General features: G+C 36.0%; 2 protein-coding genes across 9 annotated transcripts in view; one reads left to right on the top strand and one right to left on the bottom strand.

The window, feature by feature from the left end:
- The window catches only part of LOC129790596 (cGMP-dependent protein kinase, isozyme 2 forms cD4/T1/T3A/T3B), a 74,030-nt gene that overhangs the window by 33,016 nt on the left and 27,346 nt on the right, over nt 1–13,668 (top strand). For 4 of the 8 annotated variants that reach the window (XM_055828175.1, XM_055828177.1, XM_055828176.1 and 1 more), the window contains exons 2-3: nt 9,232–10,092; nt 11,345–11,511. In XM_055828175.1, coding sequence (XP_055684150.1) covers nt 9,485–10,092; nt 11,345–11,511 — 775 coding nt within the window. In that variant the 5' untranslated portion in view covers nt 9,232–9,484. Of the gene's footprint in view, nt 1–8,053; nt 8,522–9,231; nt 10,093–11,344; nt 11,512–13,668 lie in introns of those variants that run through there. The other 4 variants (XM_055828172.1, XM_055828173.1, XM_055828174.1 and 1 more) reach the window with 2 other exon arrangements.
- LOC129790598 (tektin-3-like) lies at nt 5,602–8,104 on the bottom strand. Its single transcript, XM_055828180.1, has 4 exons — nt 7,967–8,104; nt 6,997–7,716; nt 6,042–6,562; nt 5,602–5,972 (listed from the first exon to the last, which is right to left on the bottom strand). Exons 1-4 carry the CDS (start codon nt 8,102–8,104, stop codon nt 5,744–5,746), a joined length of 1,608 nt encoding a protein of 535 aa, XP_055684155.1. The 3' UTR covers nt 5,602–5,743.

Below are 13,668 nucleotides of genomic sequence, written 5' to 3'. Positions count from 1 at the left end.
TCAAGAGAAGTTTAAAATGGAGTTATTTGGCGAAGGAACAAATTAGCTTGCGCGCCAGTTTGTGAAAGAAGTGCGGAACGCAAAGAACGTGGACTGGATCGTTTTATGTCCAAAAGTTAATTTAAAAGAAAAAAAGAAACATTCAGCGATCGAGGCCAAAAACATTAAGCTCCCCAAAGCATAATCACTTCAATTCAATTGAGATCAACATCAAATGACTTCTCTCAATTATTTCTCAACATGACTTTTTGTTGTGACTTTGGAAATAAACTCTGCGTCTGCCCGATCATCAAACTCGCGATCTATACGATGATCGGACGCGCGCGAGAAAATTCCCCACAGACTGCATGAATGTTGGTGTAAAATATATTGAAAAGTTGCGAGGAAATACTCGTGACAGGTGCCAATGAGATCTAATACAATGATCTGCATCGAAGCTAATTCTCCATTACAGTAGTGATCTCTCTTTAAAAGACATTTCGCTGCTCTGCGTGCGATGATCGCGAAAGGAGTTTTAGTTTATTTTCTATTTTTTTTTTCTTTTTTTGATCTTGCTCAATTCGCAAGCAATTCAATCACGTTGTGCCTAATGCAAATTTTTTTTGATGTTTGAATGACAAGCAAATGGATTTTCTTGTAAGAGAATGATTGTATGTACATAAAATTTGCTGAATGATTTCGTCTCGTGAGAGGCAATTAAATTCCATAAGCGATGGTTTGACTCCTATAAACAAATGGCAAAATGCATTTGAATTCAAAATCAACCTACGTTCAATAAAAAAGATCGAACCCACTCTTGAAGCCATTAAAAGCTCTTTCTCCCTCTCTCTCTCTTTCTTATGTGTACTGAGTCTCGGAATAAAATCCTCCTTCAATTTTCATTGAATTTATTTTAAAATAAGATTTAAAGAAAAAACAGATCATAAATTGATTGCAAATCGATGAAACACAACAAACCATCAGATCTGGTGTGCTGCACGAAATTCTGCAGCAGAAGCTCAAACGAAACAATTTATCATGACATGGTCTAGAAATTGCAATTCATATAAATTCTCACATCTTATATGAGATAATCTCTTGTGGATTCCCTGAGAGATTTTAGCGTAATTTATTGCACACCCGCAGAACTTCTTTTACGCAACCCATGAGCTGAGGATTTATGTGCGTAAACGGGAATCACACAGTAGATAGTGATAACTATCATTTCTCATTAGTCTATACAAGTTATTACTTCTTGATTTGTTTCCCCGTATCCCCATTTCTCCACCATTTTAATATTCATTTTGATGGCATTTTATTGCAAATTTTTAATACTTTGTGGCAGAAATGTACAGAATATAAAATGACGAGCGAAAATTGAGATTTTTTTTTTACAAGAAGAGTCCATAAATTTTGCATTTAATCTAGAAAGTTTATATGGATTAAGTAATTAAACGTATAGACTAAGCTTTGAAGATTGAAAATGAAGGAATTTAATTTCATGTTCTGTGTTTTTTTTTAACCCAAATGTGTCCGTTGTATCGTTTATTTAAAAAAAAACTTTTTTGAAATTATAATTTATTTAAATGAAGAAGATTAAATAATTAATAATCTAAATAATTTGGAGGTTTTATTTCTTCTTCATCAGGATAACTAAAAAATATTTAATCAAGGACTCATCAGTCTCTAAAAAGATAGATTTAGGGTGAAATTCATAAAACAGATAGACTAAAGATTTCTTAAGAAAGATTTAAATTTTCTTAAGATTCGAAAAATTTTTAAATTTCTTAGGAAAAATTTAAGATCCTAAAAGTTTTCTTAAGAGAAACAGAGAAACTTAAAATTTCTTAAGTAAATCGTTTGAAATGCATATTTTTTAAATGATTTTTTTTAAAATTTCGATGCCTGAAGGTGATCAGAAAAAAATCATACAAAAATGTACATTTAAATCTTAAATTTTTCCTAAGAAATTTTAGGTTTTTTTTAAAGGAATTTTAAGAAATCTCAAAAAACTTAAGACATTCTTGAGAAAACTTAATTTTTCTTATGAAAACTTAAATCTGTCTGACTAGTAAATTTCACCCTTAGTTCTAAATTTAACTTGAACATTTGAATTTATGCAAATTATTTTTGTTTTCACTTCTGAATACAAAATTTTAATTTTGAATTTATATTTTGTTCAACAATTTTATTCTTCAATAAAATTAAGAATAAATTGCGGATTTTGGTTAAATCTTACGCACATTTTAGAGTCAACCAGCATAGCAATTAAGCAGTCTATTTTAGATTACTAATTAGCAGTGATATTACATTTAAAATGTTACTGAAGCCTATACATTTCTTGCAAAGCTTTAATTACAAGTTGATCTGCTTTTTTCATACGAATGAAATTAAAAAAAAAATAATTGTACTTCGCAAGATGTTTGCGTTTAGCTAAATACTTCACGTACTACAATAGTGTTTTGTTTCAAGCAGGAAGTCTCCATTTTATTTGTATTTTTTTCAATTCGTTAATTAAATGTGCGTTTGATTTATAATCTGTCTTATCTTAAGTGCCTATGCGCGGATTTATTATGTAGATTTATTTTGTTAGATTTACGAGTTTGAGGCCTCTTTCATCTGCCTCATTATCATTTTCAAACGAAATTGCTTTATAACATTGTTGCTAAAAGAGATAAGGGGTTAATCTCCTTTGCCCGAGGAGATGGACAATTCGCGAAAGACGAGGCATGATGTGAAGAAAATTTAAACTTAACTATGACCGGAAGGTATGTTTGGTGTCGCGCGAGCGTGTGATGCTAAGAATATACCATCGTGTGTTGGGGAGATCTAATTTGATGAGTGTGTTAAACTATTTTTAATGATCACTTTTTGTGACATGCGGGAAAATCACGTAAAATTGTCGCACGATGAATTCCCTCTCGTCGCTCAGGTCATTTGCAGCAAGTTCTCTGAAAGGAATGTGCGTGATCTCTGACTTTGATTGCGACGTTAAACTAAATTGTATAGATCATCTTTTACAAAATTACATTCTCTCGCGATGTTATGAGGGGTTTTAAGGAAGAGTTTTTTAACAAAAAAAAATTCCTTTTGGGCAATTTTTGGAGGAATCTTCTCGCGAGGAAGAAAACGAATGGGAGGTAGAGATGAGAGGAAGGGCCTAATTGTTGAGCCCTTTTTGCGAGCTTGCTGTAATGCAAATTTCCTTGTGATCTCCATGGGAGAGCCCACGTTCCCGTCAATTCTGGAAGATCTCATTGATAGATAAAACACTCAACACGATCTTGAGGTAGTGATTGTTGTTGCCAATTTAAATTTGTGCAAATTGATTCTTGTACAAGCGGGACGACGATGCTGGGGATAACATCTTTTCAATATTAAAGCGTATATATACCCCTTAATATTCCATCGTATAAGCTCTGAGTGAAAATCCCCTCGGAAATTACCATACAATTACCATCATGGAATTTTTTTTTCTTTCTCTTCAATCTTCTCTCACATTTAATGTATAATCTGGGGTGTGAGATAAATTCAGCACATATTGTTGTTAGTTAACAATTAATCCTGTCACGAATTATCGTTTTATTTTTATGCGAACAAATGCCCCTACGTGTGAGGAAAAGCTCATCAAATTATTCGAAAGAATTCAGAAATATCCTGCAAATAAATTGAATTTTTTTCTATCATTGTTAATCCAACTTTTCCCGTATTTTCATTCATTTTTACCCTCAATTGATTATTTTTCATTCGCCAATTTGCAACATATGATCGACATGACGCAATCGGAAAATCATTTCATTTTTATTATAAACATAAAGGGGAGAACGGGGTATTAAAAGTCGTTAAAAGTTTGTAAAAGTTCAAAGTATATACAATTTCTGAATTTTCTACCCAGCTCTCCCCTATATTCCACAGAAATGAAGCAAGAAAAAATGTAAAGAAATTTAAAAAAAAATTGCCAACAAGTTGATTTTAACATGAATAAATAAAATCACGCATTATTAAATGTCGACAAGGGAGTTAAAATGAAGCAAAAAAAAATAAGCGAACATGCGTGAAATTTTGCGTCCAAGAAAAATAATTTAATAATGACATTAAATTATTTTATGATGATGTTGGCTATTAAGAACACGATCGTCTTCCCATTTTGTGAGAACCTCAAGGGGGATGTAAAATATTATTCAGTGTGAAGAGAGGCGCAAAAATGAGATGAAATAAAAATTTATTACTTTACATACACTAAAAAAAAGAAATTTTCTTACCTGTGCGACAGTCAGAGCTTTTCCTCACATTATGTGTGTTTGATGTGTACAAAATATGCCGACGTGTTATTAATAATAGCAGCAATTATAATTTATTTTAACGACAATATCTCAATTTGATTTCACGCAGTTTTCTCATTCAGCTGTATAATCTCATGCAACTATGTACATTTTTTTCTCATATTGTATGTGTAATAAATTTATGGGTGGTTGGGCTATGTTCTCTGTGGTTGCAATTATGTTTTGATATATGAAAATTGATCTCTTTACGATACAGTTGGGTATTTTAGCCGTGTGAATACCAATTTGACTGTCAGATGCAATTTAGGGGAATTTTTCACGGTACAGAGCAAGTAAAAAAAAATCCACATTCGTATTTCTCTCTTGCGTCTTCATCATGTGCGCCAAGAATTGATGATCTCTCCTTAAATATACATACATTTCATACATATAAATGCTCGTCTTCCCCTCAATTAGCATTGATGTTTCTTGCATTCACAATTATGGGCGAAATCTCATTTAAATTGCACATTTTGCGAATCCAAAATGAGTGATGGAGTCAACGGCATCGGACTCCTTTTACATGCGCGTCCATTTCAATTATTCCCCGCGAGATTTTCGCAACTAAAAGCGAATATTTTTTTACATTGCTCTGCCTTTATTTACGACCACTTCTCGGTGTAATTAATGAAAATTAATCGTGATGTAGTAAAATAAATTTGCAGCAATCATTTTGATATAAAGATTTTTCTTGTATGTAATTAAATGGAGGCGCCTGGTCACAAGCAAAGAGAAGCAATGTTGAATAGTTTTCCCGTTCATTCTTTAATGCAAATTCTCACTAATAAATTTTACTTTTATAGAGCCCACCATGTTATGTATTTTAATGTTGGCATTGCCCTTTAATTAATTCCAAATCATAGCATAATTTTGCATCAATTTAGCTCCTAATTTTAAATCATTCCTATTTTATTGCTACAATTTTATTGCAATGCGCTCATTTTTTTTTATTAGACTTCTATACTATGTAATTTACAACCACAGCATAATTTTGATGGAAGGTGAGGTGGCTTGAGTTCCTCAGCTTCTGGCAAAGTCTTGACATTTTGTCGCATGAAGCTGCTGGTGGCCACATTTGGGCACTCTCTGTGTGCTTTTATGGACATCAAAAGAGTCCCCCAACACACATGATGGCCCCTTTGGCATTTCCCTCAACTTCTTTTATCGGTGAAATCCCCCCAATATGCGGTAGATTTACAGTGACAAGAATTGAGCTATAAAAATGAGGTACAAGTGGACAAAAAGAAGGTCCCCAAAATGAGGTTTATCGCAACTTTACAAATGAAAAATTCACCGCAAATTGTTTGGTGGAATTTTTATTATTTAACTTGGAAAAAAAGAAACTTGGTGCGGCATTCTTTTGCATTCTATATCTTGTTAAGAGTGCGGGTTTTTTTTTATTTGTGTGCAGAATCGATTGATGGGTCATTGTCTCATCTCCACTAGTACTTTATAAGGTTGTGAACCGGAAAAGATCGACGGATTCCCATGCATTTTTCACGATCAATGAATAAGGCATTAGTTTTGTTCTTCAAGTCATTTTCGAGGTGTGCACGTGTCTTCAGCAACTGCTGATGCTGCGTTTCGGCATCTTGCAATTTGCGATGGAGATTCGAAACGGAATCTTGAATTTCGCACACTTCCTGCACCAGCCGTACGTGAGCCATGTCCCTTTGAATTTTGAATTTCAATTAATTTATTGAATCAAAAAAATATTTATTAAATTAAAATTTGACTTACTTGCACATTTCAAGACCATTTCGGTGGCTTCTTGCCTCAAGACGCGTCTGAGCAACTTTTAGTGGGTTCGCTTTGTCCTGCACGGCCTTCCGGAGTAGCTCAATATTCTTTTCAATGTCAAAGATTTCCTGCTGTGTTTTGTGCAGGTGCAACTGGACACGATTCTTTGCCTCCATCATCTCCGAAGCTCTCTTATTGAGGGAATTATTGGAGTTACTCCAACAATCCCATACGGCTGTTGCAACAGCATTCATCATTGCTTCTGCATCGCTACGAAGTTGCGAAGATTTGCCACGTTCCATTTGGGATCGATTGATCCTGTGGCTACTGGCAGATGACCATGTTTCAGCCGTACTAACCGTTGGGTCGTACTTCTCAATGCCTCCGTAGTAGTTGATGCCACGGCTTGAATTGTTCAGCTGATGGCAGACCGTGTCAATGCCAAGGGTTGATTCCTTGTGTGCAATATCATCTTCTAGAGCAAATTGTGCTGCACGACAATCCGAGAGTTGTTTGCAAATCTTTGAAAGATACAAATTAAAATTAAAAATTATTCTATAGAAGAAAATAAAGATCAAAGCTGCAAAGTTTTTTCTGCCCCAAGAGCTTTAGCATTGACTCACAATTCCACAGAAGACTGATCAATGAGATAAGTTGTTTTATTGAAAAACCTCTAAATTTTTATGATTTTCAACTTCTGCAAAATGTTATTAATCAAATTAATCTTCCCACTCTGCCGGTTGCCCCCACTCTCAGTTTGGATTAAATAGTAATTTTATGTGGACTCGGTGGGGAATTATTACCCCCAAGAAGGTTTTCTCAATCACGAATTCACCATAAAATCCCAATGACTAAACTTAACCATTTGTATGTACAAATTACACCCATTTTGCATAGATTGCATCGCGAGAGTCCGCCCATTAGTCAGTGTCACTAAAATGCAAGATTAACATACTTTGTCATGGAGGGCTTTTAGCTTCTCCTGTGAATTGCGCAAGTTGTCAATCTCCACCAAGAGGCTCTTCTCCACATGATCGTGCACCTTCTCAATGGCAATTCTCCCCTCGCGATGGTACAGGCACTCCTGGGCGACATTTAGTGGTGGTTCAGTGTCTTGAAGGGCCTTCTCAACGGATTTCTTCGTTTCCGCCAAAATGGCTGATTCGGCGATTAATTTCTCAAGTTCTGTGTTGAGTTCATTGCGCCAGAAGGTGACATCGGTGATCCTTTCACCGATCCTTCGACCAGCCTCCCTCTGCCCTTGACTCGTCTTTTCATCTGTCTCCCTCATGAGACGAATAGCTTCACTGCGTAGACGTTCAGATTGATGACGATTTACATCAGCATCGGCGTAGGTGGTTATGCAGGAGTTTATCCACTCAGATGGGGTGTAGCGTGTGTAGAGAGCTGATCGTGCTGCATGTTGGGGATTCTTTTCATATCCCGTGATGAGATTTGGGAAGGAAAGCGGTTCAGAGGTTAGAGATTGTGGGATGTAGTTGGGGTGGACGAGTTGATTTGTTAAGGGATGTTCAGCAATTGGGGCCAATTCGATTGTTTCATATCCCATTGTTGGGCGCCATGGGTGAGGACGTGGGGTTTGGTAGTAGCTGCCCACCTTAGGAGGGACTCCACTTTCATTCCTCTGATCTGGACCATTAGCTGAACTCCATGGCTGTGAAATGCAAATATCAGAAAAAATAATTTTTAACCAAAGAAAATAATTTAAAAGCTCCTTCTACTGAAATTGTTAAGCTTTTGGCTGAAGATGAAGTGACGGATGCAATGGAGAGCATGATTAATATGAATTTATTTAGGATTAAAAACTATATTATTTTAAAAGAACAAAGCTAATGATTTTTTTAGTTGAAAAATGAATTGAATGAGATGATGAGAAAAAGCTTAGCGCAAAAGCTGCGATTTACGTAGGTTTCCTGAAAAGCCCTAAAGCTGCATCGCTGTCGTGTCGCCAACGTACTCCATTGACTATTGATCAAATTATCCTTCACAAGGCGACAATCGAAAATACGATTCTCCAGAAAGGAGCTCGCCTGCCACTTCATCGTCACTTTCTAAAGCTTCAAAAGCACTGAATTTTATTTATTAAATAAAAGAGAGAAACTCCATGAAAAAAGCTTCAATTTCGTAAAATTCATTAAAATTGATGAATTTCTTCTTTAAAAGGGAAATTTTTTCACAAAAGCCTCACAAGTGGGATGCTTGAACTCATTTTGGAAGCACTGGACGTGTGATCCGGGGTAAATGGGTAGGGGTACATCTTATTGAGGAGATTATCATCATATTTCCAACACAGCATTTCACTTTCACCACAAAATTTTCCACTCAATCACTCAGTGCTGCTGCTGCACAACTTCTTGTATGAGTAGCAGAGAAAATTTATAGAGGAATTGCGATGTGATGGAATGCGTTTCTGTTCGATGACTGGCGCTGTTTTGCAGTTGCCACGACAATGCCAAAAGGTGAATCTATCGATTAAACTTGTAGCACGCAAAATTCTTCACACACAATTTCAAATTAGGTGATAAATAGGACACTTTGTGGATTTTCCTTCCACTTAGCACGCTATTGATTTTGCCGCCAATCCTTTTTGCTATATAGCTTCGTGACACACAATTTCATGTTGAGGAATTTACAAAAATTAAATTCATTGAGCAAAATGAGCAGAAAAAAACGGCTGCGAATTAATTTTCAATATCAAAAAATTTAAATAAATTATGTCGCTTTATTGCATGATTGATTGCAATTTCGTGGGCACGATTAATTTAATGTTGTTATTCAATTTATTCAACATTTATTGTAAGCTCATTTATGCGCTGCTGTTAATCTTACCAATAATGCAAAAAGAAAGACTTCTTTCTGGCAATAATTTTTGTTTTGTATAAAAAGACGTTTTTACGTTGAAATTTTATACTCTTCAACCCAAAAAAACTGCGTTCATTCTGACACACCCTATATATACTTTCCTCTCAGAACACCAAAAAACTCCATTTAGATTTTATCTATACTACGCTTCTTTTTATTCTTAAACTTAAAGACTGAAATAATGACCACTTAAACATTCCTTAATTACCACAAATTAAAATTCAAAGATCAATCTCTGCACAATCTCTGCAATTTATTAGTTTCTCTCACAATTTTTTTTTAAACATGATTTTATTTTCACAACAAGAACCTTTAAGAATAAATCTTGAGAAAGATTGACAAAAAGAAAAACAACATAAAAGTGAGTGAGAGAGTTAAAGACTAATTTTGCATTAAAATGCTGGGCTTTTAGCACAACGCTTCCTCCATTCAACGACGGCTGCTCCCCAATGGATGGAATGAAATGTCGTGCAAAGTGAAGTTGTAAAGGAAGTGTGGGTAGAAAAAGAAGAAAAAGAAGAAAGAAAGAAAGAAAAGAAGGAATAAAAGGGACTCTCAAGATGGAAAGGTGTGATATGACTTTGCTGAAAGGTGAGAGGCAATCCCTGGAGGATACGGTGCTCTCGCTGCGGTGTGAATTGCGGGTACTTTATGAGAATTTGCGCGACAAGAATGACCAATTGGCCATTTTGGAGCGCGACGTGCGTATCCTGAAGCGCGAAAATGAGCATCTACGGGGGCGTACGGGTGACAAAAATGGGTGCTGCGTGGTGAAAAGTTCCTCGGAGTTGAGTGACGATGTGATAAGGCGCCTGAGGGAGGAGATTGCTGATCGTGATCGTGCAATTGGTGATCTCAATGCATCCGTGATGCGACTAACGCGGCAGTTGGCACAGTGTCAGGATGGGGTGCACAGCAAGGAGGATGAAATTATGAAGTTGCAGAATGAAATTGATATATTCCGCCAAGTTGTGCGCCCCCTTACGCAGAAAATTATTGAGAGTCGCCGTTCGGAGGGGGCGTACGATTGCTGGAGTGCCGGCGTTGAGTCCACGCGTGTTATCTCCCTCTTTGAGCCACGCATCAAGAGGACTGCCATCAGTGCTGAACCACTTTCTGCCTTCTCTGGCGGCGAAGGGGATTTGGTGAAGATCCCAAAGGCCCACCAGTAAGAAAAATAAAACTTTTGTGTTTGTGCACCCTTTTGTGGTAGTTTCCTTTAGAGATTACAACGATCATTCCTTGCATTATTGCACCAATTTTCTTTTTTTCATTTGCTTTTAAGCTTAATAAGTTCTAATTAATCATTTGAGTGCTAATTAGAAAAAAAAATATTTGAGTTTCAAATCAACAGGAGTCATTAGCTTTATTTTTAACGAGTTCTTTTCCCTTATTAAATGGATGTTGCTAAATAAGGTTCTTGCGTGATGGCAGCATAATCTTTCAATGCTGCAGAGACATTTCATTTTGACGAGGAGATGAGTTGAGAAAAGCAATAAATTCACGGCAGAATTACCTTTTACCTCGCGGTGATCGTAACATTGTCATCTTTTGCGGTGATCTGTTGGTCACAATACGGGGAGAGTGCGCAAAATGGTAAATAAGAAGTCAATGTAGGATGTTGTAATAATTATAGACAGTCTGTATAGCGTTATGTGTTGTCGGCAGTAAATGAAAGAGACAGCGACAACACAGATTAATGGCATTTAAGCATTTCATTGAGAGATCCCCGAGTTGATCGTTGGGCAATAAATCGTCCCGAAGCTGGAGAAACATCATCAAACCGAAGAGATTTTCTATACGTAATAAGCTCTTCAATTCCTCGTTTTCTTAGGGTCTAAATGGGAAGAAGGGAATTTTTTTTCTGTAAAAGAAATATTCTCAGGAATCTTAATTTTTTTTTGCAACGATCGCGATCTCATTTAAAGTTCGTGCAATGACTTTCCCCATCTATTGCTCCTGACGATCATCATCTCTCACCAGGGAGTGTCATCGCTCTCTTTGCAATAATTCAGATATGGCAATAATTAATTAGGGAACACCAACATTCGCGATATCTGCGCGAGAAAGAGAGAGATTTCTCACACAGAATATGGGATTTAATTGATCTTTCGCGCCCGCAAAAGCACGCGATCGCCGGGCCAAACAACTCGAGCAGCATATCAATCACATTGTCCAAAGAGGTGGTGTGGGAGAGTAAATCGTCTGTCGTGGTGTGAAATAAATCGCACAAAAGCCAAATAAATTATCCCGCCAATCTCGCCATTATTATTTTCTCCCTTACCCCAAAATGCAAATAACTCGACACGTGCGAATCAGCGATAAATTATGTCCGCGTTTTGCTGTCTCATAATCCACCAAAGACACTAATGGATGGCTCAAGAAAAAAAGCGTCTAACTGTTTGAATTTTTTTTTACAGATCACGCGAGCTCATAAAATCCGCCATTCTGGACAATGACTTCATGAAGAATCTGGAAATGATCCAAATAAAGGAGATCGTGGACTGTATGTACCCCGTGCAATATGCGGCAGGAAGTTTAATCATCAAGGAGGGAGATGTGGGCAGTATCGTGTATGTTATGGAAGGTAAGCTGATTTGTCTTTTCTTCTATTTATTTATAATTCCTTTGAAATGAAAACAAAATGTTCAAAAATTTGAGAAAAAACAACTATTAATCTCTTAAGTTAAGAGACTCGAAAGCTCCTTTGCTTATGCAAAATGTCTTTTATACATAGTATAGATAAAGCTTCACGCAGCACCACTGTGAAGCAAAAACATGAAAGAAACAAAATAAAAGCTCTCAAAGCTCTCTCGTGTAGGTAATACAGTACAGAGAGAGCTTTGGAATGTAAATAAAATCCAAAAATCATTCGATTGCAACGGATTTAATGCTTCGATTGAAAGAGAAAACATGGCAATTAGATACAAAATTGCTCTGAAATTTGTATTTTTCACGAAACATCTTCCAACAAACTTTCTTCAAATCTTATCGAAAAATTTGCATTTATGCTTTAATAAATTGAAAGAAGAAAAAAACTAATGCTCATCGTCTCTGAAAGCAGATCAATTTGCAAAGATGTCGTTAGGGGGATATATGTGAAATGTTGCTGAAAGTGTGACCTTTTTCGCAAATAGCTTGTCAATTTTCACTCACTTAGTATTCACTTGGCAATTGAGAGCAAAAGTGCATTGCCAGGGGGACTGTAACATATCAAGATTTTGCATATTGAGGAAATTCCACCCAAATTAGCATTTTACAAATTAAATCCGTGTTTTATCATTTAAACGGTGTTCATTTTGATGTTTTATGCAGCATAGTTAATTTTTTTGACAGAGCATATCTAAGTGATTCCACTCTGTAGAAAGTACAGAGCACATTATGTACAAACTTTCATTAAGCTTTGAGGCATTTTTGAGGTAAAAAGATTAAAGCGTTAGATAATAACAATTTGGCGTTATTTTCAATTTTTGATCACTATCAAAATGTAAGTTTACTTTATTTTTAGAAATTTCACCTGATTATTAAAACATTAAAACTCTCTGTTTTTGAGTGATTATCTATGGTATAAATTGAACTACGTGTAATTGAAAGATATATAAATTAATAATATTTTTTTAATCAAAAATTTTCCATATTTTCTTTCAATGAAGTGCTTTAAGTTGTTCAATTTAAACTTCAATTTATTGAAGAATTTCACCGCATAAAGTCCTTTGAAATATTCCTAAAACGTCTAATTTGAACAACATTTCTTTTGCCAATAAAATTATTAAAGAAAGCCCTCATGGGAAGTTATTAAAAGTAAATTTAACATCCATCCCACGGAGTAATCTTGCGAAAAATTTCTTTGAGAGTGAAACTCCTCGAAAAGAAGCCTGGCAGGCAACTTATGTACCTGTGTAGTCCCCTCGACAATTTCACTTTCCTTCCGTTTGATTTGGATTTTTGATGCAACATGAAAAACATGTTTTCGTGACACAGAAAAGGTGCAAATCTTGCCAAGCACTTCTCACTCCTTTCGTATATAAATATGCTGTGACACCAGCGCTTGATCACAAAAAGCTGATCACACAGGTGGGCTTCAGCTGCTTTAGGTGAGAGTGAAAGAGGAAAAACATCCATGAATGCAAGATGAAAATGAAATTTGCATTTTTGACGGCGTGGAAGGAAAGCGTCTCTTCAGGTTTTCCATTTTATTTATCTCGTTGACATTCCTCGCTTTCGGTGCGAAAGTTGATGTGCGTGCAAATGTTAAATTTTCACTAATAAAATTCTCTCCTTCGAGTGGCATTGTCAAAGAAATTCATTGGAAATGCATGCGCGGGTTGCAGTAGCTACATACATTATGTTTAGGGGTGAGAGAGGCAATATTTCTTCCGTGATTCACTCGAAAGTTCGCAATGTTATTTTGTGTGAAATATTTGATAGTTTTGCCGTATTGCAAATGCTGCAAAAATCCATATACCATGCTGGTCTTGTGCGCGATTTTAGTGAGGACTGGTGAGAGTGATTTGCAGTCACTTTGCCCATTCTTCTCCTTCACTTTGACGACTTGATCACAATCGCGTGTTTTAGCCAGGAGAAGTTTTCTTTTATATGTATACCTATGTTGAAAAGAAAAAGCCCACAAACATCCGAGAGCTTTCTCAAGTCTCTTGTCTACCTTGTTTGGCACAATTTTGGAATGTTAATTTAACAAAAAAAGGAAGGAAGCCCCTCGATTTTGTCGCGCCTCATGCCAAAA

This window comes from Lutzomyia longipalpis, chromosome 2 (genome assembly GCF_024334085.1).
Source record: "Lutzomyia longipalpis isolate SR_M1_2022 chromosome 2, ASM2433408v1".
NCBI classification, from domain to species: Eukaryota; Metazoa; Arthropoda; class Insecta; order Diptera; family Psychodidae; genus Lutzomyia; species Lutzomyia longipalpis.
Note: the sequence above shows the minus strand (reverse complement) of the source record. Positions and strands in the feature narration are given on the sequence as shown.